General features: G+C 43.2%; 1 protein-coding gene and 1 long non-coding RNA gene across 4 annotated transcripts in view; one reads left to right on the top strand and one right to left on the bottom strand.

Moving 5' to 3' along the window:
* MELK (maternal embryonic leucine zipper kinase) overlaps positions 1–9,502 on the bottom strand; it is a 31,951-nt gene extending 22,449 nt beyond the window's left edge. Inside the window, exons 1-5 of one of the 2 annotated variants that reach the window (XM_082204844.1) lie at positions 9,404–9,502; positions 3,490–3,584; positions 2,827–2,912; positions 2,375–2,491; positions 372–515 (exon numbers count right to left, since the gene is read on the bottom strand). In XM_082204844.1, the coding sequence (XP_082060970.1) occupies positions 372–515; positions 2,375–2,491; positions 2,827–2,912; positions 3,490–3,584; positions 9,404–9,492 (531 nt within the window). In that variant the 5' untranslated portion in view covers positions 9,493–9,502. Of the gene's footprint in view, positions 1–371; positions 516–2,374; positions 2,492–2,826; positions 2,913–3,489; positions 3,585–3,901; positions 4,145–9,403 lie in introns of those variants that run through there. The other variant, XM_082204845.1, reaches the window with a different exon arrangement.
* Positions 4,244–27,807, top strand: part of LOC309522137 — a 30,615-nt gene continuing 7,051 nt past the window's right edge. The window contains exons 1-3 of one of the 2 annotated variants that reach the window (XR_014214895.1): positions 4,244–4,380; positions 5,038–5,393; positions 19,250–19,419. This is a non-coding gene — a long non-coding RNA (uncharacterized lncRNA). Of the gene's footprint in view, positions 4,381–5,024; positions 5,394–19,249; positions 19,420–27,807 lie in introns of both variants that reach the window. The other variant, XR_014214896.1, reaches the window with a different exon arrangement.

The raw sequence follows: 27,807 nt of genomic DNA on the forward strand, positions 1-27,807 counted from the left end.
AAGTGAAACAAAGTAGACAGTGCACCGTTTGCCAGAAGCAGATGGGCAGGCAAAGCTTGGAGGACCATAGATTATGGGCAAGGGAGCATTATCTCGCTAGGTGCAGAGCCTAGACAGCAGGATGGAAGTTCTGCCAGCTGTGGCTTCAACCGTCACAACAGCACTGTGACATGTCAACCACAAAAGTGTGACTAGAAGGAAAGAGCAGTGGATATGATGGCAGTGAGGCCGAAGGTCAGATACTGGGTTTTTTTGGCTGTGGGCTTCTTTCATGCAAAACTGAAGGAGCAGCCAACCCAGCAAACTATTTGGAGTCTGGCATACAGCTGGTTTATTCCTAAAGAAACTCTGCTTCAACCTTCCACACTTACCGGCTTAAGATCCCTGTGAGCATACCCCTGACTGTGTACGTATGCAATGGCAGCTACAATCTGGCGGAAAAAGATGCGCGCTTCCTCTTCTGCTAAGCGATCCTTAGCAATGATGTAATCAAACAGCTCACCGCCAGGGCAGTACTGTAGTGAAAGCAGAAGGCAACAGTGTTTAAGAGGCACTGGCTAAACTTGAAGCCAACAAAACAGGCTGATAAAAACTGTCGGGATCTAGAAACCGGGAAGCTGTCAAAGATACCAAATCAAGTTTTCATTTATGAAAAGGGCAAGTTTCTATCCTTCTGTTGATCCCTTGGGTTGGACGTTTAATACGCAGAAGACCAATGCCTGTATTTCCAGGCAGTTCCTGTGTTCTCCAGTCCTAGCACAATGCAACCCACCACAAAGTACAGTGGTACCTCAGGTTAAGTACTTAATTCGTTCCGGAGGTCCGTTATTAACCTGAAACTGTTCTTAACCTGAAGCACCACTTTAGCTAATGGGGCCTCCTGCTGCTGCCGGAGCACGATTTCTGTTCTCATCCTGAGGCAAAGTTCTTAACCTGAAGCACTATTACTGGGTTAGCGGAGTGTGTAACCTGAAGCGTATGTAACCTGAAGCGTATGTAACCCGAGGTACCACTGTAGCAGCTTCTGGAATAGAAGTCAGCAAGGGCTCCACAGGTAAGGAACACATTTCTGGGAGAATCCTATCAGTGGCATGCATAGGTGTGGCACACACTTCCCGAATATACCACAAAAAGCAGATTATTGAAGGGCAAGAAGAGACCACTGTGAGTGTGCATGATACCAAAGCATTTATATGAAGAATATATACAATGAAGAAGTATGCTTCTTACAAAAAGGGCACAGAATCCTTAATTAGCATTTGGGAAGGTCTTCTAGAGGCTCTTAAAGCTGCAGGATGCAGCCTGTGGGGATCCTAGTTGCACCCCCACCCCACAGCTGAGACCCAGTGAGGAATGTGTCTTCTGTACTTAGTTTTAGTCACTCAAGAGCCTTCCTGTTCCTCTTTCCCCTGTAACTCCTTCCTAATGTCAACTGCCTGCCTTTTCTTCACACAGGAAAAGAACTTTTGTTTGTATTTTTAAAATGCTATGTTCTGCAGTCAAGCAGGCTAACAAATCCACGTTTCTGTATTCGGTAGAGCACAACTTTGGGCACTGTTAGTGCAATATCACTTTGTATTTTCTTTATGGCATTTTATGTTTTCTTGTGTTTATATCTATTGTTGTACACCATCTTGATATGAGATGCGACAATATAAATAAAGCAGCATGAATTATTACTAGATCCACTTTGCAGAATGCAGGTTTAGAGAGGAAATATTCTATTGTGACTAATTCTAGAACTCCATGACTGAAGTTTTCATATTTATTGAATTTATATACAGCCCTATACCCGGAGGTCTCAGGGTGGTTCACAGAACAAAATCAAAATATAAAACCACAAAAATATATACCATATTTTTCGCCCTATAGGACACACTTTTTCTCCTCCAAAAATGAAGGGGAAATGTGTGTGTGTCCTATGGGGCGAATGCAGGCTTTTGCTGAAGCCTGGAGAGCGAGAGGGGTCGGTGTGCACGGACCCCTCTCGCTCTCCAGGCTTCAGGAAGCTATCCGCAAGCCTTGGGAGCCGGGCAGGAGTTCCCGCCAGGCTCCCAAGGCTTGCGGACAGCAGCCTGCAGCCCAAAACCCGGGGAGTGCAGTTGCAAACTAACCCTGTTAGGTTGTATAGCTGCCACCACTCCTTAGTCCAACAGCTTGGGACAGGAGACCCTCACAGCCTTAATCAGACAACATTAAGATTTCAAGGAGTAAGAGGTAAAAATTCTGCCCCAAATGACAACATACCAAACGGCTCCCACTGTGAAGGACCAAGATGCCAATAGTTACTGACAGGGACTATTTCAGGCTCCTGAAACATTTCAGCCTTAAGCAGCAAATATTTTAAAAAGCAGAATTAGGTTTCAAATCTTACCTCTAGAATCATGAATATTTTCTTTGGCGTCTCAATCACCTGGTATAACCGACAAATGTTCTGGTGGCTTAAGCTCTTCATGGCTTCGATTTCTGTTTTGACGCGAGGCAAATCATCCTAAGACATGAAAGGTTAGTGGGATTTCCAGATAATGGCATGCCACAATAGAGAAACTTCCTCTACATTTTCCCCGCCCCATCCTGTTAGATCATGCTTATGCGATTGTATTTTAAAAGCAACAATTAAATGCCACTTTAAGGTCTCAGTTATGGAAATGCACTGTCCAGGTAGTGCTAACAGAGCTCAACATAGTTCCAGAAGCTTTGATGCAGAGCTTGAAATCTGAATTCCCTTATGGCCACAAATGTGCAGTTTCACATTAACAAGTTGTATGATTAGAACCTTATTAGTACAAAGTAACCCCATCCTTTCCCAGCAAGAAAGTCACTCACCCCCAGAGACAGTTTGTCCATTATTTTTATTGCAACCTGTTCTCCAGTAAGTAGGTGACGAGCCAGTTTAACCTTTGCAAAACCACCTACAGTAAGGAAAGAAAAAAGGCAAGGATACAGATTTAACACTAGTGATCAACTCCTTGTTAAAGATCTATATCCCTACATGGTACCGTCTCTGTTCTTTGTACTTCTGCCTCAAAACCCTCTGTGAAACCTTTGGCTTAACCTCTTATCTTCAACTGTAACATCCAGCCTAAGCACTAGATGCTTCTGAGTTAACATATATATCTTGTATGCTTTAACAGTCCCTTCATCCCCTCTGCTGCTTCACACTGTCCACATTGAGGCCGGAAGCTCCTCTTACAGCTCTTAACCGAGAGTACAGTCCCAAATGCATTTATTGGGCTGCTCACCGCATCAAACTAGTGGGACTAACTTCTGCAAAAGCATGCTTAGATTTTGCAGTAAATCTGAAAGGAAAAGCAATATTAAATACTACCTCCCTTTAACAATCATCTAAATTGTTTTTCATTTTGTTCATGTTGTGAGCTACTTTGGGGGACTCCCCTGCTTTTTGACAAAACAAATCTATAAAGCAAGCTAGATTTTCATAGCTCTTTATTTAGAGCAGCTTTTATTAGAAATCATCAAGGAGCATACCTGTACCAACAGTTTCGTGTAGTTCATAATACTTGAGTAGCTCCTCATAGTCATCCATAGCCATGCTGAGAGGCAAGACTTTCTCCTTTAGGCACCTGAGAGAACAAAAAAGCGACCACAGCAGCAAAAGACAAAAGACTCTCTATAAGTACAATATAAACAACATTTACTTATTTATATTTTTAATTAAAAAAAATAAACATAAACAATACCTTTCATCTAAACTGACTTTAGGGCAAATTCTACAAGCACTTTTAAATACTTGAATATATTACTAACACATTATGGTTTCTTAAAAAACATGCAAGATATACCTAATAAATACTTTAGTCAATCTTTCTGAAAACTCATCATTAAAAAAAGAAGTGGCAGGGCGGGGGTGGGGGAAAAGAAGGGAAAACCAGATGATTACCAGTGGGGATGGAAACAAGGCCTCTGGGTCTTCTTGGCTGGACCAGACCTCCCTGTCAAATCTCTTTTTGATCTGTCAAATCAAAATCAGCGCAGCAGGCAATACTGCCTGCTTGAAATGGGCAAAACTAGCTCATTAGGTGGGGTAATTAATGTAGTGCCCTCCAGCTGTGGACGAACTATAACTCCCACCTTCCCCAGCCATTGACTATGCTGGCTGGGGTTGATGGGAGTTGTAGTCCAACACATCTGGAGAGCCCTACTCCTTGTTAGACCACCCCTGTCATAAGGCATAGTGCTGCTCATTTCCCAGTGACATCACAATATACCCTTGGTTACCATCACCAAGCCTCACTCCCTAGCACGCCACAGCCTGACGCTTCAAAAGAAAGCTTTTACCGTCTTCCTTTTTCTTCAGAATATCCCATACCATGGGCCAGATATCTTCATCTTTGAATTGATTTTACTCAGAAAAGCTAAGTAAGAATGGCATGCTAGTTTCTCATTGTTTACATTAGGCTGCAACAGTTATTGTCTGCCTTCCAAGGAAGGATTGCCTGATCCATTTCTCCCAACAGTGCTGCCAACCTCTAAATGCTGAAAGAGTGATACAGAGGATAAATGTACGGTTCCTTCCTACCTCTCATCAAAGGGGGATACAAATGGCACATATTTGGCCTCAAAAACACTTTGAGATGTTTGAAAGATAAAGGTGGCACTATATATAAATGTAATAAAAAAGTGAGTTCCTGTCAGGGGAAAAGGTGGGGTATAAATATATAGAGAGAGTAGTAATCAGTGCTTTTTTCTGGGGGTACGCATACCCCTAAACATTTTATGAATCTTTGTCCTTTTACTGTATTTATAAATTTATAAAATGTTGATTTTCTTGAGTCAAAATGAGAGTACCCCTAAACATTTTATTTAGGGGGGGGGGGAATTCACTTGTAATAATAATAATAGTAACAATAACCGCTTGCAATGCAGGTTAACAGCCAGAGGCACTGACTCGCTGGGCCTTTTGGGTTAAAACGCGCGTCAATAAAATACGATATTTCCCCCTCACTTTTTAAAAAAAATTTGCTTTAATTTTTTTTAAAATTAATTTTAATTTCCCTCACTAGCAGGTAAACGAAGGTCTGTCTGTCGGCTCGCCTTTTATCGAAGCCGCGGAGCCCGCCCAGCGCTCGCCCGAGGGAAAAGGCCCCTCGAGCTCCATAGCGACATTACTTACCAGGTTAAAATCACAGCAGCCACAAAACCCCTCAGCCGCCTATGGCATCCGGGCCGAGAGCAACGGCGTCCCCGAGGCAGCCAAGGATTTTAAAATTCCCGGACGGCGCCAGCACTTCCGCCCTCCATCCAAACAAACGCGGCGCTCTGGCCGGAAAAGGCGGGCCTGGCCGAAAGGGCCCATGGGAGGAAGGTCAGGAGAACGCAAAAAGAGGGGGGAATGGCGCCCGTTGGTCCGCCATGATGAGTGTTCCGTGGGGGTGTGTTTTTTTTTTAAGAGAGAGTCGGTTTTTAGTTTATTTACTGATGTAGTTTTGGGCGTCACTTGAGTTTCTTGTAAAACAGAAGCTTTCCTTAGCGAACCGAATTTAGTAACGGGGAGAAAACGCCTCCCGGCCAAAGTTAACGGCCGTGCAAGGTTATTTCAGTGGGAGAAATAAAGTAAAATATGTTTAAAGCGCTTAATGCTACGTGGATCGCATTTCTAACTGATTGCTGGCTAAACAAGCCTGGGTAAATTTTGCGGGATTTCTTCCTAAGTGTAGGAGCAGCAGAGACGCCCACAGCTGCTTTGATTAGTTTGTCAAGTGGCTGAATATTTATGAAGACTTATCCTTAGGATGTTTCTAAGCACTAGTAAAATAACTGCAACTTGTGATCAAATCTAGTGTTGCGTTTTCTTTTTTGGTCCGACCCCTCCCTCTAAGGAAGTGTGGTGGCGAAAACTAGTTTTCAGCACTGCAAATGTCCCTCATCACCCGCTTGCCCTGTATTATGTTGCAATTGTCAAACTCAGGGGAACTGGTTGTCAGTTTCTCTAATGCCTTCGGCTGTTGCTCTTACTCTCCCCTGCTCATTGCCTCTGGTAAAACTGAATGCTTTCCATAAGTGTGTGTGTGTGTGTGTGTGTGTGTGTGTGTGTGTGTAAAATGGACAAACAGCAACTGAGCAGCCCTGAAAATGAGCATTTTTTCCCCAAAGCGAGAAAACTGGGATTTGCATAATTTCGATTAACTACTGTATTTTTCGTTCTATAACACACACCCGACCATAACATGCACGTAGTTTTTAGAGGAGGAAAATCCGTAGGCATGCCACCCGTAGGCATACCCTCCATAACACGCACAGACATTTCCCCTTACTTTCTAGGAGGAAAAAAGTGAGTGTTATGGTGCAAAAAATACGGTATTTAAAAGCACAGGTAGTTGGATTTAGCTTCCTTGGATCATCCAAAAATCTCACGAGGGAAATGTGCTTGTGGTCTTCCACAACAAACATGGAGAAAGCAAGGTAGTATTTTATACATCCTAGCCTAATGGAAAAATAACTTTTAGGGGTGTGGATCACTTTTCTCTGAACGTTGCTGTGCTTATTTTATTCCTCGAAGGGAGTATTTTACCAGCATTTTTTATATATAGACCAGCTGGTGGCAGTAGACTACTGTTCATTTTCTCAACCAAACTTCCCCAGATTTGTACAGGTCTGCAAGCCTTCAGTATTGTGCTCCATCTGCACAACTATGATTAACAAATTTGCAGCACTATAGTTTTAACTGCCTTTATAAACAGTTTCGTTGTGCACATTCCAAATACCTTTGGCAGCAAATCTATCAGTTCTCAAGCATCTTAATAGTATATTTTACTGTGCCGCGAACTTTCATAGACAGAAGACAAGACAAAAAAAGCAACCCGCTTAGCCCTCTGTCGTTCCATGGAATCAAAACTTTCTTTTCCAGTCCAACATCCATACTGCAGGGAAGTGTAATCTTTTCCAGCACTGCAGTGTCCAAGCCACTGATACAAGGATCGTTTCCACCCCATCATGTATTTTACAACTTGGTGTAATACGTGTCAATGACATCAGCGGTTGCAAGAGTTGTTCTCTGTCTTGTACCATGTATAAACTACGTATTATTACTGGACTTCTTCAGAAACTGAACACTTCTGGAGTGATGTAGCACAATCAGAGAGCTTTACCAAAATAAATAAAGTCACTGATTAAATCATTAATACAAATCTGTAGTTTTATGTACTTGGCTGTGATAATTAATTGTTTGCAAAGGCATCAAACAATGCAGCTTGCAACTGGCTTTGCTTTTTCTTCTTCATCGCAACCTAAAGGGATACTTTCCCCCTTTAAAAGATGTGGTAAAATGCATAATCCAAGCAGTAGCATGGTACAACTTTGGCTGGTCTGTTCTATCCTTCCCCTCATCGCTCAATTAATTTGCTAATTCTTTCCAGGGATATTTAATTACAGTTAGATCTGTTCAGTTACTGGGCAACATTTGAATCTCCTAGAATTCTCATACATGCGCAGGTGTCTTTCTGACCATTGGACTTCAAGCCTGTCCAAACTCTCTTTTATTGTTTTGATATTCTAATTGTGTGAGCTCTCCTGGAACCAGTACCACTGAAGGGTGGTATATAAATATTTCAAATAAAGTAAGCGTGGATGCTTACCTAAAGCCCTCCTGCCTGCAATTCTATGCTTGATTACCTGACACGCATAAGAGGTAACAGCCCGAGATGTGTATGAACAAAGGCTTTATATTGATTTTTTTTGAGGGCTGTATTAAATCATACTTAGTGAAACGCAACCGTTGCTTTGCAGTAAAATACATTACAGGATAAAGAACCTTTCTGTGATCTAAATCAGGCTCAACTCTTTAATGGTATATAGTTAAAGGAGTATACTAATGCATTTTATTGCCTGACCCCATTTCTTTTACAGCAGGTGAGCCCAGCATACTTTAAGGCCATTGCTGTATTCATGTTCTCTTTTACAATACCATTAATGAATTATCATTCTCTAATTTGAAGTTTTAATTATAGCCTGGGGTGCTGCTCCCTTATTTCTGGTTAGTGAGAGGGAACTGTCTTCTTGGCTCAATCACTTGCTCTCTGTAGAGAATATAAATTTTAAAATGTATGATTGGAAGGATTTGCAGCCTTGTTTTAACTGTGATTGCCTGTTTCTGGTCCTTTTTCGTTAGCATGGTATTTGCACTTCTCAAATCACCCTCTTTACATCAATAGTCACTTAATAAGTCACCCGAAATACTTGTTGGGAAATGATTTTATGGTGTAGGCACTGACTATATTCAGTTCGAACCACTGGAGTAGCTGTGGGGAAGGGAGGTGAATTTCATATTGGGGGTCATTTGGAAACAGATGGAACAGAAAACTTCCAATATCATGATGCTTTTATAGAAATGGGACTGCACTTGGAGTGCTGTGTCCAGTTCTGGCTGCCTGGCTTGAAAAAAAGAGATTGTCAAGCTGGAAAAGGGGCAGTTAAAATGATTAAGGGGCTGGAGAAGCTCCCCTGTAAGGAAACATTACAATGTTTTGGGCTTTTTAGTTTAGGAAAAAGGGAAATATATTGTGACATAATAGATATGAATGAATTGGATTGTGCTTGGGATGAAGGAAGTGGATAAGGAGAAGTTTCTTTCTCCATACTGTACTAGGACCTAGGATCATCCGCTGAACCTGAATGCTGGGAAAATCAGGAAATCCTTCATCCCATAGTGCGTACAGGGCCAGCCCAGTCATGAGGCAAGGTGAGACGACCTCAGGTGGCAGAATCCACAGGAGTAACCAATTCAGATGTAGATCTTTATTTCCCCCATGTTACTGATGTAGATCTTCACTTACTCTTCCTTGTCGGTCAGGGGGGATGGGAGCCATTTCGGGGTTCACCTCAGGTGTGCCACCTCAGGTGTCTTGGGCTGGCCCTGAGTAAACTGTAGAATTAAACTCTTAAACTGTTAAATGGGTTAAACTGTAGAATTCACTGTCACAAGATGGAGTGGTGTTTGCCAAGTTGGATGGTCTAAAAGGGGAGTAAACATATGTGGAGGCTGAGGCTATCCATACGGACTGTTCTTAATTTTGTTTTTGTTTTTTATAGTTTATGTTCATCTTGTGTGAGCCACTTTGGGAAGGCTATGCCTTAAAAGGCACCATAAGAATATTTCTACAGATGAAAATGAATAAAATATAGAATTTTCCATCAATGCCAAAATGCGGAAGAATGGACGCTCCTTTTCAACATACTGCAAAGGAGATGAAAGAGGAGAAATCCATTTAAGGTCACAGGGAGAGAGGGACATGGGGAAGTTAGTGCTCCTCGCCTGGGCCATACCAAAGGGGCCAGGATGCACTAAGAGGCTAGAAGCCTAAACCAACAAACATTAAACTCCACTGGTCTATTCCTCCCCACTTAAAACAAGCACCCTGTGTGTGGCTTGGTGATCAACACTTACTCTGAACTCTTTCTTAGCTGCTGTGACAGTAGTGTTGATTCAGTCACAGGCAAACAAGGGCAAAAGTTGGCACCAGCAGGATCCACCATCAGGAGTAACCCAAAGATGCTTCTGCCAACAGCCAAATCCAAGACGGTAAAAGAGCAACATTAGAATTTTGCAGCCTCCATCACAGAGTTTGTTCCATTTGAAACTGCATTGTCATGACGACCATGTCAACACTCAACAGCGTTGCAATTCCGAGCAGCAACTTTCCTTTTCATTGTTAAAAATAACAAATTTCTCTCCAGGCTTGTAGGGTCGTAATGGACCTTCCAGTAAATAATGAAAGGTTCATTAATTAATAAAGTCAGATCCATATCTTCTATAGATGGCATCAGCATGTCCATTTCTGCCGGTTTCAGAGATTTCAATAACTACACTCAGATCATTGGCAAAATTGGGTTTCCCCAATAGCAAGTCCCAAAGCATTCTGCAGGTATTAATTAGCTGACAAATGGGATTTCAAAATATTGGGACTATTTTCTTCAATTGCATTGAACAATATCCAGTTTAATTTATCCCCAATAATTTTGCACCTGTCAACTGGCCCACCACATATGAACCAGTTCTGAATAGGATGTCCTGTCTTTCCAACATGTAAATCATTATGTAGAAAGCATCCTATTAACCCTTGCTGGGGCCAAGGGGCTGCTGATTCGAAAGCTGACTAAACATGGCACTCAGCCACTTTCAGGTGGATACTTGTCTCAGAGCTGGCTCAAGACATTTTGCCGCTTGAGACAAAGGACAAAATGGCACCCTTCCATGACGTACAGAACTGAACTTGATTGGTAGCTGGCTTTAACTTCCACACTGATCATTGGACGGGACCCTCCATTGTAACTAAGGGCAGACTGTGTGAAGCACACATATTGGTCCTCCAACATCTTGCCACCACTCCACCTTGCTCCCCCACCCACCGCCTGAAGTGGCTGCCTCACTCTGTCTAATGGTAGAGCCACCGAGTTTTCTATCCTCAATTAGCATGTTAGATGATTAATCCTGAGAGGCTGAGTTTTTCTCTCATCACTTTTCCATTCTGAAATCTTCACGGGCACATTATCTGTAGACATCCAGATGAAAGGGATCAGAATGATCATTGGTTGCCAATGTTTTAGAAGAGAGGTTCGAATCTAACATAATGGATGCTGATCTCTGCGGGGTCTTGCTATTTAGCAACCCTCGTCAGCAACAAAATGCATTTTATTTTGAAGATGCATAAGAACCTAGCCAATTATCATCATCAATGTCTTTCTTTAGAAAGCAGGGGGCAGGAAGATGTGTCTGGTGGGAGTGGTGGTGGCGAGAGATGTCTGATTGCACTATCAGTGCAGATTGCAACGGGCATATTTATTCTCACTCCTGAAGGGAAAACGTTCGGTGGTTCGCTTTCACCTTTTATACAGCTTTCATTAGCCATGATTCACGAGAAAGTCAATGCAACAGGCAGGTGTGCTTTTGTTTAATGCAGGATACCATGACCCACACTGCATTTGGGTAACCGTTAACCATAACTACCCACTTGTTGGTGGGTGCAGATGAGAACCTCTTCAGCCTGTTCCAAACCAATTGCATGGGCTGTGACAAGCTTTTGGACCTATTTCAAAATATTAGGTTTTATCTTTTGAAGCCTTTCATCCCACAGAGCAAGCATACCATAGATCTCTCCCTTTACTAGTATGCTCACCTCACCCGCTCCAAGACCCCTCCATTCGGGAAGTATGGCTGTCGCCATAGGAAGGCTTTCTTTGTGGTTGAGCTGTTTCCATAGGACAACCTCCTCCAAGACGCCAGCTGTTGCTTCCTCCAAGGGATAGCTCAGCTTGTAATTAATAATAATAATAATAATAATAATAGTAATAATAATTTTATTTATACCCCGCCCTCCCCGGCCAGAGCTGGCTCAGGGCGGCTAACACCAATAAAATCACAGTAAAACATAATAGGGGGGAAAGGGGGGGAGTTAAAATACAGGTTAAAATGCAATTTAAAATGCAGCCTCATTTTAAAGTAGCCGATAAATCAAGACCATAAGGGGAGGGAAACATAAGAGTCAGACTGAGTCCAAACCAAAGGCCAGGCGGAACAGCTCTGTCTTGCAGGCCCTGCGGAAAGATGTCAAGTCCAATAAGGGCCCTAGTCTCTTGTGACAGAGTGTTCCACCACATTGGGGCCAGTGCTGAAAAGGCCCTGGCCCTGGTTGAAACCAATCTAACCTCCTTGAGGCTCGGGTCGTCCAAAGTGTTGTTATACCTTAAGGTCCTCTGCGGGGCATACCAGGAGAGGCGGTCCCGTAGGTAGAGCATGAGACTCAAAGAGTCATGAATTCGAGGACCACATTGGGCAAAAGATTCCTGCATTGCAGGGGAATTGGACTAGATGACCCTCGTGGTCCCTTCCAGCTATACAGTTCTAAGATTCTAATATTCTTAGCTTCCTCCTAGCTTTAGCTTTCAGGTTTTTATACAAAGCTCAGTTGTTTAGAAAGGACTTTGGCTAAAAAAAGGAATGCATTGTTGCTTTGGTAAGGGAGCCACGTTTCTGCTTTGAAGAACTGTCAAAGGATAGTCCTCTGTTTTGAAATAGTCCTCTCTTTGAAGGACTTCTGAGTCCAGACCTGGACTCAAAAGCATCATAAGAAAGTGAGAACAAAGGTACTTTAAGTTGTTCTTCTACAGTAGCACATGGGCAGCAAAGTGAGCAGGTACAGTGGTACCTCGGGTTACATACGCTTCAGGTTACATATGCTTCAGGTTACAGACTCCGCTAACCCAGAAATAGTGCTTCAGGTTAAGAGCTTTGCTTCAGGATGAGAACAGAAATCGTGTTCTGGCAGCGCAGCGGCAGCAGGAGGCCCCATTAGCTAAAGTGGTGCTTCAGGTTAAGAACAGTTTCAGGTTAAGTACGGACCTCCGGAACGAATTAAGTACTTAACCTGAGGTACCACTGTATAGATATTGCTAGGCTAGTCTTTCCCCATATGGGGAGAAGGGTTACATTTCTGTTTAAGCTATAGGGATTATTTCCAGATTTGCATCTATACATATGAACTAGCCAATTTACCATATTTTTTGCTCTATAAGACTCACTTTTCCCCTCCTAAAAAGTAAGAGGAAATGTGTGTGCGTCTTATGGAGCAAATGCAGGCTGCACAGCTATCCCAGAAGCCAGAACAGCAAGAGGGATTGTTGCTTTCACTGTGCAGTGATCCCTCTTGCTGTTCTGGCTTCTGAGATTCAGCATATTTTTTTTTTCTTGTTTTCCTCCTCCAAAAACTAGGTGCGTCTTGTGGTCTGGTGCGTCTTATAGAGCGAAAAATACATAGTGCAAAAAATGTGTCTGTTTTTCCCTTTTTATTTAAACTAGACAACATTTAAACTTGCAGTATTAAGAAACAGATAGGTAGCCGTGTTGGTCTGCCATAGTCAAAATAAAAAAATTCCTTCCAGTAGCACCTTAAAGACCAACTAAGTTACTTCTTGGTATGAGCTTTCGTGTGCATGCACACTTCTTCAGATACTATCTGAAGGTGCTACTGGAAAGTATTAAGAAAGTTTGACACATGGGAACCATAAGGACAGGTGGACCTACAAGACCATAGTCAGTTATATATGCATGATATTTTTTTAATAGCACAAGGAATGCAATAATACAACTGATTTTGGGCTGCCACCAAATTTCTCCCCAAGGTAAATTTGAGGAAATGTTGAAGGTTCTGCTCATGCAAAAATCCATAGGAATTTTACAGTTAAATCGAAAGGACTGCTGGTGAAAATGAGTGTAATTTCTCTGGGAGTGCTGTAGTAGAAGTGAAATCCAAGGCCAAAATATAGAGAATTGGGAGGATGAAACAAACCAGTTGTAGGATGCTCAAATGAAGGTTGATATTTCTCAAAGTGGGGTAGAGGGTGACACAACTCTAACTCATTTCAAATAACCAATGGGTGAAAATATTTGTTTTCTCAGGTATGATTTCTCTTATTTTATACCAAAGTGGTTCATTTCTTAGTCCATAATCTGTGATGTAAGCTACCTTTCCAATTGTAGTTTTAAGGCAGACCAACCAACCCCAGCCTATAAGATTAATAGCAGATAGATTCCCTTGCAACTTTATTTCCTGCATCTCCATCCCTCTGCATTGTTTTTGCTTTGAAAAATGACTCTGGTGCACACAAGCCTGGCCTACAGGGAATCTCGTGGTTGTATTACATTACCGAACGCTGACTGGTGTAAGTCGCAATCCGTCAATGATCAAAGAAAGCAAAGGCAAATCAAAGAAATTTCTTGGCAGAGGGTGTTTCAACAAGCATGCTTGCTCCAGAGTCAAAAGAAGATGTTTTAAGATAATTCCTTAAGAAGTCTTGCCACCTTTCCTGCCTTAATTTTCCCACATGCTTTTCACACCCATGTGTACAAAGCATGTTAATCAAAAGGCAACGCCGTGGCACAGTAACAGAGAAATTCTATGGTTTTCATTTGTATAGTTCCTTTAAGATGAAGGGGACTGCAGTTGCACAAATATGAATGTTTAACTGCTTCTAAAGTGTTGAGTATAGTAAAAGCTATGGTTTTCCCAGTAGTGATGTATGGAAGTGAGAGCTGGACCATAAAGAAGGCTGATCGCCGAAGAATTGATGCTTTTGAATTATGGTGCTGGAGGAGACTCTTGAGAGTCCCATGGACTGCAAGAAGATCCAACCTATCCATTCTTAAGGAAATCAGCCCTGAGTGCTCACTGGAAGGACAGATCCTGAAGCTGAGGCTCCAATACTTTGGCCACCTCATGAGAAGAGAAGACTCCCTGGAAAAGACCCTAAACGACTAAACAACAACAACAACAAAAGTGTTGAGCCAATCCCACAATAGCCTTCCCCTCTATATCCCTGCCGGGCAACTGTGCTCCTAAGATGGGACACCATATGCCCTAGAGGTGTGCTCAGTCTGTACTAGAAACTGGGCTTTTAGTGTTGCAGCTTCAGCTCTCTGGAATCAATTACCAGCCGAAATCACAGGCACTCAGTGTGAGGAAATTTAGGTGCCTACAGAACACTCTTTTTTTGGTAACGCAATTCCCAGCCACTGCAACAGAGTTTACCCTTGACAGGATAACTCAGCTGGTTAGAGCTTGGTGCTGGTAATGCCATGGTTGCAGGTTCAATCCCCGTAAGGGACACCTGCATATTTCTGCATTGGCGGCGCGGGGGGGGGGAGGTTGGACTAAATGATCCTCAAGGTCCCTTCCAATTCTATGATTCTATGATCTCTGGAAGATCAGTTTTGTATCTGATGAAATTGTACAGAGGTCAAATTTACATGTCTGTTTTTTCCCTCTGACCATGACCGCAGCTGGCTTGTGCCCCTACTCTGAAGGTTGCCCAGAAAGGAGTATGGCCCACAGACTAATTCCCACCTCCCACCCTGAGAACAGAGGGCTGTCCTTTGACATCACTTCAAACTGAGGACTGTTCTCTGTAAAGTATATTTTTTCCCCATTAATATTTTATTAAGTTTTATCAATAGAAAAGTTCAGAAAAATACAAAAACAGAAAAATACAAAATTACAAAATACAAAAATACAAACATTAAACACAAAAAGAAGAAGAAGAAACACATATAAAAGAAAACAAAACTCCCTCTTTCTTGATTTCTCGTCTTTAGTTAACTTATTTTCCTGACTTCCTCACATCTCCCTTTTTTGTATCCCTTTTAAGAATTGGTTCAGCAAATTCATATCCTATTAGTTTATCTATTATCAATCCCATCTTACATTTTACCTTGTTGCTAGAAGCCCTTCAATTCATTTCAATGTCATCAGCATTCAAAAATTTTACAATATTTCTGTAAATAAGTTTTAAATTTCCTCCAATCTTCTTCCACCGACTCTTCTCCCTAGTCTCGGATTCTGCCAGTCATTTCCCTGTTCTCTGTAAAGTAGAACCCGTGGCCACCTTAATGACCCTTGGCCAGTATTTTGCAATCTAAACATTTTTCTGATTCATCTGTTAATTGTAATTGCATGTTAATTGGACCTGTCCTTTTTCTTCTATACAAAGTAAGCCTGCTGACGAGTAGCAACAACAACTTAATGACTCCAGCTCAATCCCTTGCCTGTCCTGTTAAATAATTTCAGGTAACCAGTCAAATAACTGCCTCTGCCTGAGACCACGGAGAGCCAATACCAGTCAGATCAATGAGTTGCCTCAGAACGAGGCAAGCTTATCCATTCAGTAAACAGTTAATTTTTATTTTTTTTTTAATTTTTTAATCTGAGCAGTTACCCTGGGTGGTTTCTCTGTGAAATGCGAGTTCTGTTATCTTTGTGGGATTGCCTCAGAGCCTTCACACGGCTCCGCTTTGTTCTAGGAATTACACGATCAGCACGATAGCATTACACTCAAAAGAAAATAATGCCCCACCTTTAAAAAATAAAATAATCCTTAATTAAAAACATGATGGATTTCTAAAGTACGCTTCCTGTTAGGAACAGCACGCTGGAAAATAGCAGGGTTCAGATGGTGCTTTATTTCCACAAACACAAAACTCTATTTTGTTCATGGAGAGTGCAGCCTAAAATACATTTTGGTTATGCATCTAGAGGGAACTTTCACAGAATTGTCCTGTGAAGCTGTTCCCCTCTAGGGAAACTTTCCGCAACCGAGGTATCAGAATGTCTGCCTTCACACAAAGCAGACAACTTGCTCCTTTTGATGACGAGAGCCACCCTAATAATGTTCTTTTAAAAAAATGAGACTGTGTATGAAAAATGTGTTCCATAAAACCAGGCTGTCCAATTCATCAGACCCAGGCTGCTCTTTGAATCAGAGCAATCTTGCTAGCTCCACGCTGGTAGAACCTTGTAGAAAGACAAGTCATGCAGTTGGAATCCATATCTACATGCAAATGAAATAGATTTGGCGACACCATGAGGTAAGAATTAGCTGCAGGTATTGAGATGATGCAATGAAGGGCTGAAGAGAGAGAGTGGGGGCACATTTATACCATACAGCTAAAAAATTCTTATACCACTTTAACAGTCTTTCCCTAAGACTGTAGTCAGTTGTTGTTGTTGTTTAGTCGTTTAGTCGTGTCCGACCCTTCGTGACCCCATGGACCAGAGCATGCCAGGCACTCCTGTCTTCCACTGCCTCCCGCAGTTTGGTCAAACTCATGCTGGTAGCTTCGAGAACACTGTCCAACCATCTCGTCCTCTGTTGTCCCCTTCTCCTTGTGCCCTCCATCTTTCCCAACATCAGGGTCTTTTCCAGGGAGTCCTCTCTTCTCATGAGGTGGCCAAAGTATTGGAGTCTCAGCTTCAGGATCTGTCCTTCCAGTGAGCGCTCAGGGCTGATTTCCTTCAGAATGGAGAGGTTTGATCTTCTTGCAGTCCATGGGACTCTCAAGAGTCTCCTCCAGCACCAGAATTCAAAAGCATCCATTCTTCGGCGATCAGCCTTCTTGATGGTCCAGCTCTCACTTCCATACATCACTACTGGGAAAAGCATAGCTTTTACTATACGGACCTTTGTTGGCAAGGTGATGTGGGAAATCTGAATTTCTCAGACGTTACTTATAGACTGTTGTGCCACACAGTAAGACTTCGTAGAGGTGAACAAGAGAAAGAAGGCTGCGCAGAATTCTTTTTCATGATGGTGGCAGCAGCAGCAGACATAAAAGGGAGAGAGATGTTTCTGGGTGGTGGCAGCAGAGGTAGGGGACATCTTCAGGACAGGGTGGTTTTTGCCACCCGCTTAACCTGCCACCTGGCACATATGCCCCCACGTGCTCCTCACCCTCTTGATCTGGGCCTGCCTCCCCCCCAAAAAAACTTCTACACTTCACCCTGGTCTTATTTCAGTCTTTCATTTGTCAATACCCGCTTCTTCTCTTTGTGCTGTAACACTTTAATGAGGAAAGGAAGAGTCTCTAATAAAGGGAAATTAGTTTCCTAATCTCTGGCTAGTGCCCATGGATAATTGTTTTTAAAATTATAGTGCAAAGCGCGTTCCCACCCTTCATTGCCCTCTTTATTATCAGCTGCAGGGAGAGAGAGGGAGAAAGGAGAAAGGAGGGAGCGCTAAAGCTTTTTAAATGGTTCATTAATTTCCCATAATCTGTTGTATTTTTTTTTATTTGCGGGCCCATAATGCATTGGCAAAATTGTCATTTTGAGTGATTTTCAGGGAAGCGTTGTATCTGCTTTGCACTTCCACTCATAATATTTTGCTCTTCCTCTGAATAAATAAGGGGGCAATCCTAAATATGGGAAGACAGTGTAAATGACACCACCTTAAGGGTAAACTATGCGGGTGGCGCTGTGGGTTAAACCACAGAGCCTAGGACTTGCCGATCAGAAGGTCGGCAGTTCGCATCCCTGCAACGGAGTGAGCTCCCGTTGTGCAGTCCCTTCTCCTGCCAACCTAGCAGTTCGTAAGCACGTCAAAGTGCAAGTAGATAAATAGGTACCGCTCTAGCAAGAAGGCATATGGCATTTCCGTGCGATGCTCTGGTTCACCAGAAGCAGCTTAGTCATGCTGGCCACATGACCCGGAATCTGTACGCCGGTTCCCTCGGCCAATAAAGCGAGATGAGCGCCGCAACCCCAGAGTCGGTCCGACCACCGACCTTCTGATTGGCAAGTCCTAGGCTGTGTGGTTTAACCCACAGCGCCACCTGTGACAATATGTAGCTTTCAGGTAAGACGGTTGCTTTTTAGAAAAGAGAGCTCATCATCACCTCCACATCACATCAGCACTACTTCCGCCCTTCTACTTGCGTCATCAGAGATTTTATTTTATTTTATTTTTAAGCAAGCTCACCATAAAAAGGAGGAGGAAACAGACATTTATCACATGCCAGATGTTCTTTTGAAAACCTGCCACATAAACACTACTAAATTTAGCTCATCTCAGGTTGCATATCAATTCTGTAAGCGATAGGAATTAACTAGGTCACCTGAGGGTTCTAGCTTTATTTATAGGAAGGCTTTTGCAAATCATTTCCACAATGTGAATCATAACATGGGAAGGATAACCTTGGTCACTTCCAGGCAACCTGTTTTATGAATATTCATCCTGATTTGTTTGCACAAAGTTTGTGGGGAGGTTAGGCAACAGATGCTGTTTATTGTGCACTGATTCTGATTTGGTTGTGGGGAAGTGAGATGACCTTGTGTCATGCAGCGATCTCACACTTTTCGATACATTTCCCCTTCACTTCCCTTCTTGCAAAAAAATCTGATTGGGGAGAGAAGAAGGATTGTTGAGCAAGAGTATCAAATCAACTTTAATTGTGCAAGCTGAATTTGCTGGTATGTAATTGAATGAATTGTGGGACGTGGGTGGCGCTGTGGGTTAAACCACAGAGGACTTGCTGATCAGAATGTCAGCGGTTCGAATCCCCACGACGGGGTGAGCTCCCGTTGCTCGGTCCCAGCTCCTGCTCACCTAGCTGTTCGAAAGCACGTCAAAGTGCAAGTAGATAAATAGGTATCACTCCGGCGGGAAGGTAAACGGCGTTTCTGTGTGCTGCACAGAAGCGGCTTAGTCATGCTGGCCACGTGACCCGGAAGCTGTACGCCAGCTCCCTCGGCCAATAAAGCGAGATGAGTGCCGCAACCCCAGAGTCGGCCACGACTGGACCTAATGGTCAGGGGTCCCTTTACCCTTTACCTTTAACAGTGCTTAGGTAATAGAAGAGCCGGGAGCCAGTGAGACACAGTCAGTTTGGACAGACAGCACAAATGAATGAGTTTGATTGAACATTTTTACGGCCTTCAAGCAAGGCAACACTTTTCTCTACTTCAAGGATGAAGAACATGGGACCCTTCAGATCCTGTTGGACTTCGACAACTTCCATCAGCCCCAACTGGCATGGTCAATGGCTGGAAATGATGGCAGTTGTAACTCAGCGGCACCTGGAGGACCACAGATTCCACATCCCTGCACCAATCCAAAAATGTATAGGGAGGGCAATGTGTCCTGTTTTGTTGCCTGATGAGAAACACGAAGTGCCACCCTGCTCTGCCCTACCGCCCACTTTGCCTCTGCTGGCATTGCCACCCTGCCATCCACAGCCACTGGTGGAAAAGCGGCTCAGGCATCGGCCACTGATTTCTAGTGCAATCTCACATGAAATCAGCCCGATGCTGGTGCCTCTTTGCAGTGGGTGGGAAACCTTGGAGGCTTTTGCTGCCTGAGGCAGCTGCTTCACTCTGTCTCATGGGTAGGCCGGCCCTGTGAATAGCTACTAAACATAGCTCCTTGATGTGTACTAATAGCTTGGAGATGTTTCCTCAAGGACTTTTGAGGGCTGGCACACTCATCTGCTCTAGTGGGGAGCTTGAGCAGGAAGAGTTTAACAAGCGGTGCTGTGTGGCACTCCACATGGCACATCCAAACTTACCAGCATTCCCATCTTGATGATGGTACCTGAATGATGGGGGCACCATCATTAAGATAGGGATGCTGGTGAGCTTGACTCCTGGCTTGGAATTAGTTTTTGCCACCTCTACCATGGGTAGTAGGGGCAGTGGAGAGCCTGTTTTTTTATATTAAGAATGTGGGTGAGGGCAGGCTCTTGCTAAGCAATGGGGAGGCCCATTGTGGGCAGTTTTCCACAGTCAGAGCCAAACCTCCTTGCACATATCTCTGTGGCTGAGTTTGGTCAAGATCATGTATTTGAGATGTGTGTACGATCCCTAGGTTAGGATATAATATTACAGAAATAAGATTTATTGCTGGAAATAGATGTGAAGCAGTACTTGCCACGAACTTATGGATTTCAGAATGAGTCTTGTGGTGTCTAAGATTTTGCTGACAAGAAAAGTTACGTTCTGTCAGTTAAATTGTTGTTGTTGTTTAGTCGTTTAGTCGTGTCGGACCCTACATGACCCCATGGACCAGAGCACGCCAGGCACTCCTGTCTTCCACTGCCTCCCACAGTTTGGTCAAATTCATGTTTGTAGCTTCGAGAACACTGTCCCACCATCTCGCCCTCTGTCCTCCCCTTCTCCTTGTGCCCTCCATCTTTCCCAGCTTCAGGGTCTTTTCCAGGGAGTCTTCTCTTCTCATGAGGTGGCCAAAGTACTGGAGCCTCAGCTTCACGATCTGTCCTTCCAGTGAGCACTGAGGGCTGATTTCCTTAAGAATGGATAGGTTTGATCTTCTTGCAGTCCATGGGACTCTCAAGAGTCTCCTCCAGCACCATAATTCAAAAGCATCAATTCTTCAGCGATCAGCCAGTTAAATATCAGTCAGTTAAATATTGGGACTGAAATACCAGTAAACACCAGATTCCTCCAGGCTGCATTCAGCAGCCCCCCAAACCCCTCAGGCTCAGCCCCATACATGCTAGAATCTTCCTGGGCTCCGCTTACTCTGACCCCTTGGCCCCACCCAATGGCCTCGCATTTTTGAAATCACAAGTTGGCAACCCCAGTATTATTTGTGAGTTAAATCAGTTTGCTTGAACCCTGGCACTCGCTCTACTGGACCAATTCTCAGGTGGAAAATAGGTGTCATTTTATTGAACGCAAGGAAGCAGGAGCTGTTAAAATACTGCTTTTGGTCTGACCTTGTGAGTCGAACAGACTGAGAACAGGGCATCTGCCAGCATCACACAAAATGTATATACAGGTTCACTGTCAGCTGATTGAACCATCAAAGCAAAAGGCAGCCGTTTTTATAGCTTCAGCTATAAAATGCTAGGCTGTTAACATCTACAGTAGTGTCTTTTATTATGTTGGGGCATAGAGCAAGCCTAATACTCCGCCTGCAGGACATATGTCTAGAGAGAGACCAGTAAGTTTGGCTTTCTTTATCTGGCTAGATGGCACCAATGCAGCTGGTAAGCTCCCTCCTGAGTTGGGATGAGGGATCAGTTTGATTTAGCTTGTGCTCCAGTGAGGAACTACCAAGTTCATACTTCTTGAACCAATATGCAAAGCTGAAACATAGCTGTCCTTTGAAATTTGCACCTCGCTGAATTTTACAACGCACTTGTCCAACCAAACAACACTATAGAAATGCTTACATGAACATGTCCAATAATGCGTATATTAGTTTTTGTATGCTTTACATGAAGGGAAATTGCTTGTAAAATGTGCATACAGTATTAGTCTAAACTGCCTGCAAAAATATTTTTATTACAAGAAATTCACACTAAATTAGTGACAAATTTCCATGAGGATTTCTTAAAACAAAAATGAGGAAACTGCTGCAGAAGGTGAACAAAATTTAAGATTAGGAAAATGAGAAACTGAAAGAAACCAAAATCAACAGGTCCAACCATCTCTACACCTGAGTCCCAATATTTAAAGATACATGTACAAATTATCAGCAAACTAATATTAAAATAGGCACCTGAGCTCTTTTTAACATGGAAGGAGACTCCCTAGGGGGCCGCAACAGACTTATTTTGTCCTCCCCAGATTTTTGGAAGGATAATTACACCAACACACATTTTTATGTTTATCTTTTATATATTTTTCAAGAAACAATATAAAATAGTAGTCAAAGTATACTTTTAATGCGGTTGATTACCTGTGGTCACAATAATCTCTGGCATTTTAATTTTTTTGTCTGCCCAACTGCTATGGAGAGCAGCTGCACTACTCATAATTTGCCAGGTTAAAAGGATACAACCCTACTTGGTGCGATCAAGAACATCCTGCATTTGGGGATAATGCTTAGAGAAGCATTAGGAATGTAATTATGAGGAATCACACTCACACAATGCGCTTCCTTTACAAGGCATATTCCATTTATCAAGCTGTAGCAACAGAAATAAAAGATTAAAGCCAGCTCTTTATTTGTGTTTAGCAGATACCCACAAATGTTGTACTTAGGCCATGTTTCAGATCTCAGCAAGGAGGACAGAATTTTCGCCAATTTCCTCCTCTGAAGAGCTGGAAGAAATATGCACATTTCTATTTTGTGCTGCCTCATGTTCAGCGTGCTCAAATTACACATGCAATAAACTAGAGCTACAACCAATGTTCTCATAAAAATGAGCATCGGAATTCTCCTGTGTTAATCTTGATAGTCACTGAATACAATACGTGATTTTGATTTCAGTCTAAAATATTTGACAGTATTTGATAAGTAGAGTGCAATGACAGTATATTTCACTGTTGACAGCTATGCAGTGAACTCCTATGCCTGTTTAAGCAGATGTAAGTCTCACTGAATGCAAGAGGCTTTATTGCTCTGTTATATTACTTATTTTATTTATTTAGCAAAACACATATACCCCCATTGTAACAAAACCACAAGAAAGGAACACCAGCATGCCATTGTAAGGCAATGAATTACAGCAGAACCCTAAAGATTTGACGTCCAGTGCTTAGAGTTATTTATTTTGCGTGTTCAGACCCAGAAACCTCCCCCTAAATAAATTCACACGTGACTCAAATTTTGGTTTTGGTTTCTGGCAGAATTTAGGCCACAACTTTATTGATTACAGAAAGTGATTGGTTGCATAGGCTCTGGTTCGACTAGCTCCTTGCCATACAGGTAGCGCTGACCCAGGGCACCAGCAGAGGTCAGCCAAGGATAAGCAGAAAGCCAGGAATGGGCTAACTCCACCACCCAAATGTCCCCCTGGACTCAGGCACGGGCACAACCCCCTCTCAGGGGTTGACCAAACCATCATGTCCCCGGATTCCTTTAACGGAATACCCTTCACACAGGGATGGCGAAAGCGTTCTCCCATCCCTATCACCGGAACCAGAGCCTATCCACAACCTTACAAGTTGTGATGATTTGCTACGCGGCAGGCAAAACCCAAATGGCAGCAGGCAATCAGCCAAGTGGGGAAAATTCCTGCCATGCCCCTGTCCCAACGACAGATGACACACGACGGCATAGCAAGGTCAAGCGCAACAAGCCCTAAAAGTAGGTAGAGGTGGGCGGGTGTTCCGAATGCACGGGCCGAAAGAGGAAGCTCTGGGTCACGTGCACGGGTATAAAAAGGTCCCTTGAAGCTTTTGGATTGTGTCCCATTGGCCAGATTGCACCCAGCCCTGAGTGCTCACTGGAAGGACAGATCCTGAAGCTGAGGCTCCAATACTTTGGCCACCTCATGAGAAGAGAAGACTCCCTGGAAAAGACCCTGATGCTGGGAAAGATTGAGGGCTCAAGGAGAAGGGGACGACAAGATGGTTGGACAGTGTTTTTGAAGCTACAAACATGAGTTTGACCAAGCTGCGGGAGACATTGGAAGACAGGAGGGCCTGACTAAACGACTAAACAACAACAACACCAAGGACCTACCAATCGGGTGTTGTGGCTGACCAATTGTACCCACCCACAACACAGGGTGTCGGTTTCCAGGTCTCACTGCAATATGTGCCCTCTTTAAGGGAGGACCCGATTTATTAAATAAGAAGACCTGGGAGATCAGAGTTCAAATCCCCTCTCAACCACGTAGTTCATTGGATGAGCTTGGGTCAGTCACAGTCTTGGTCCAGTGGCCGACTTTGGGCTTTCAAATTTCAGCAGTGCCCTGTGTGACACCAAAATTCCCCCCTCCAGCCTCTCACCTTACATTCGTAGTCATTGTTGTGGTACCCCTTGCAGCGTCCTCTCGATTTGGTGCCCAATGCAAGCAAACTGGTCGCATCCCCCTATATCTGCTTCTGCTCAGACTCAGCTTGCATGGTTGTTGTGAGGATAAAATGAGGGGGGGGGGAGAACCATGTGTTCCCTGGAGAAAAGGTGGGATATAGAATCATCGAGTTGGAAGGGACCCCAAGGGTCATCTAGTCCAACCCCCTGCAATGCAGGAATCTCAACTAAAGCATCCATGGCGGATTGCCACCCAAACTTCTACTTAAAAACATCCAAGGAAGGAGAGTCCACAATCTCGGAAGACACAAGATTTACCCATTCTGGAAGAATGGCAGATGAAGGTGATGGACTATATAGAATTGGCAGAAATGACTGGCAGAATCCGAGACCAGGGAGAAGAAATGGTGGAGGAAGATTGGAAGAAATTTAAAGACTATCTGCAGAAATACTGTAAAATTAATGAATGTTAAAATGATGTTGGACTGAAAAGAAGTGGTTTTGGTAATAAGGTTAATAAGAATAGGTAAATATAGATAGTTATACGGATGAAAATATATAGTTATAATAGGTTAAGTTATAGAGCAAAGATAAATGAAAGAAGGTAAGGATTTGCTGAAAAGACTTGGAAAACGGGAATACAAAAGGGGAGGTGTGAGGAGGTCAAGGAAATAAGCAAATGAGCTCAAAGATGCTGAAAAATGGATTTACTCTTTTTTAAAATATTTTTTTCTTCTTCTTTTTCCTATTTCTTAGTTATCGGTTTTTTGTATTTTGTATCATTTCTTCTTCTTCTTCTTCTTCTTCTTCTTCTTCTTCTTCTTCTTCTTCTTCTTTTCCTTCTTTCTAGGTGGCCTTTTTGTCAACTTTCTTGCTAGCTTGTGTTTGTTAGTTTTTGTTTGTTTTTTCTCTATGTGTAATTTTTTGTATAATCTCAATAAATATTCTATAAAAAAAGGAGAGTCCACAATCTCTAGAGGGTTGTGATGATAGATAGGTAGATAGGTGTGTTTTTCCGGGGGGGGGGACGCATACCCCTAAACATTTTGCGAATCTTTGTATTTTGTCCATTTACTGCATTTCTTTTTCCTGATTTGAACTGTAAAACGGTGATTTTATTGAGTCAAATTGAGAGTGCCCCTAAACAGCTTTTTAGAAAGAAAAGCACTGGATAAAATAATTGTAACCGTATGAAATAAAATGTTAATAACATTCAAACATCCATACCAGGAATCGGGGCTGGATTTAGCTTTGATGAGGCCCTAAGCTACTGAAGGTAATGGGGCCCTTTATATGTCCAGCTGTTCTTTGTCAACAATAAATTGTCGCAGTTTTTTGTGTTGAATATATGCTATATATGGTAATTTATGGACCTAGTAAAGGGTAAAGACCATTAGGTCCAGTCGCGGATGACTCTGGGGTTGCGGCGCTCATCTTTCTTTATTGGCCGAGCGAGCGTGCAGCTTCCGGGTCATGTGGCCAGCATGACTGAGCCGCTTCTGGCGAAACAGAGCAGCGCACTGAAACACCATTTACCTTCCTGCTGGAGCAGTACCTATTTATCTACTTGCACTTCGTGCTTTCGAACTGCTAGGTTGGCAGGAGCAGGGACTGAGCAACGGGAGCTCACCCCGTCGAATTTATGGACTTAATAGGTATCTAAAGCCATTTGCACATGCAGAATGTAGGCACCCTATATATAGAAAGGACCAAACCAGTGATATTTTAGGGAGCAGGCTAGCAGGCAGGGCCCATTACTTACATCATAGGAGCCTACACAACACAAAACAAAACACTGTTGCTATATGTAGGGTATATTTTATTTGTTTTTTGTCTTATATTTTGGAAATGTACATCCAGTTTTTTCCCATTTAATTTTTTTGGGGGGCCCCTAAGTTATAGCTTGTTTAGCTTATATGTAAATCCAGCACTGCCAGGAATCCAGCTGTTTGCCTGTTATCTCAGCGCATTGAGCAGAACACTGGAAGGCAGAAGCGGGCTTAGTTTATGCTGAGTAACTGGGTAAAATACTGCCTGCTCAACCTGCACACTTCCCCTTATACATCCATCAGGCTGGAAGAAGTGCACGTGGAAGGTTGGAGGCGCAGGGAGAGAGGACTGGTTCTTGCAGACCCCTGCCAGGGCTATTTTCCAATTAGCATGTTCCGATTAGCACCTGAGGCGGATCCAAATTGCTGCTGGCATTTATATTTTCAGCTGACATTTCTCTTCCCTTCCAGTAGCCTTTTGTGCAACATGAAATCTGTTTTGCATCTAGCAGGATGTAATCTAATTAACTCTGCACAACACACCCTGTACTCCATCTTAACCCACAGGCTTTGAAGTTTCCCCGTCACTCGCCTTGCTCTGAAACATCTTTCCCTCCCTCCGCTTTTGTTTTGCTGTTTTCTGATACATGGAGCCTGAGGAAAAGTTTCGGGAATGCTTTTGCTCTTGTGGCGTTTTAATAATCCTGATATGTTACACTGGGGATCTTGCTTGCTTGCTTGCTTTTATAGCCCAGGGCCCTTTCCATCAGGCATTGGGAGAAGGTGACTAGATGAGAGAGCTGGCTAGCCCAGGCCAACAAGAAGGAAGCATCACTTGCTTCTGGGGCACCAGTTCAGGAAAGCTGGAATAGCTGTGGAGCCAAGAATCTGTTGCCTCGAATGATTGCCTCACCTTGGCTAATGGTATGGCTGGCTTGGCACAGGTTAATGTATCATTCAGTGTGCGTAAGATAACCTGGAACTTCATGTTGAAGACAACACATGGTACCAGGAATGAAATGTATTGTGGGAAAGTAATATGGAACAGTGGAGGGCTCTGCATGCTTTATCTCTCTCCTGAAGCATCTGAGAAATGGAAGAGGGAGAAGCTTAAAACTGCCATTTCTCCCCTTTTCAGGCTTTTCTCTAGATAGGATAAGACTGGATTAAATGTTTTGGCTGGCATTTTGATGCTGACAGTGTTGTACGGACCCTTCAAAAAAAAAGAAGAGTGCATAATAATAATAATAATAATAATAATAATAATAATAATAATAATATAATAATAGCACCAATCCCACATTAAAGACCCATGTAGAAGCACTCTGTGTGGGACGTGGGTGGCGCTGTGGGTTAAACCACAGAGCCTAGGACTTGCCGATCAGAAGGCCGGCAGTTCGAATCCCCACAACGGGGTGAGCTCCCGTTGCTCGGTCCCTGCTCCTGCCAACCTAGCAGTTCAAAAGCATGTCAAAGTGCAAGTAGATAAATAGGTACCGCTCTGGCAGGAAGGTAAATGGCGTTTCCCTGTGCTGCTCTGATTCGCCAGAAGCGGCTTAGTCATGCTGGCCACATGACCCGGAAGCTGTACGCCGGCTCCCTCGGCCAATAAAGCGAGATGAGCGTCGCAACCCCAGAGTCGGTCACGACTGGACCTAATGGTCAGGGGTGCCTTTACCTTTACTGGAAGCACTCTGTATGTACCTTTAATACCAGCATAATTAGTTTCTGTTGTTTCCTAAAACTTCTGCTCTAGGAGAACTCCCCACTTCTTAAGTATAGCAGAGTCCTTAGGTGGGTTATTCATAAACACAGCCAGTTTTACTAACTACAGTGGTTCCCAAATCGCCCTTAGTAAATTCTGTCTGTGCGGCCTTTGATTGCTTTCCCATGTTTTAGTAAATAAATCTCTAGCTACATGCAAGACTTGCCCTTGTTTCTCATATGGAACACATTCCTTTATACAGTCCAGTAAACATCTCACTGGATCCAACAATATGTTAATCTGGACCACGTCTGTGATTACAGC

This window comes from Podarcis vaucheri, assembly GCF_965113315.1.
Source record: "Podarcis vaucheri genome assembly, chromosome: 17".
Taxonomy (NCBI): domain Eukaryota; kingdom Metazoa; phylum Chordata; class Lepidosauria; order Squamata; family Lacertidae; genus Podarcis; species Podarcis vaucheri.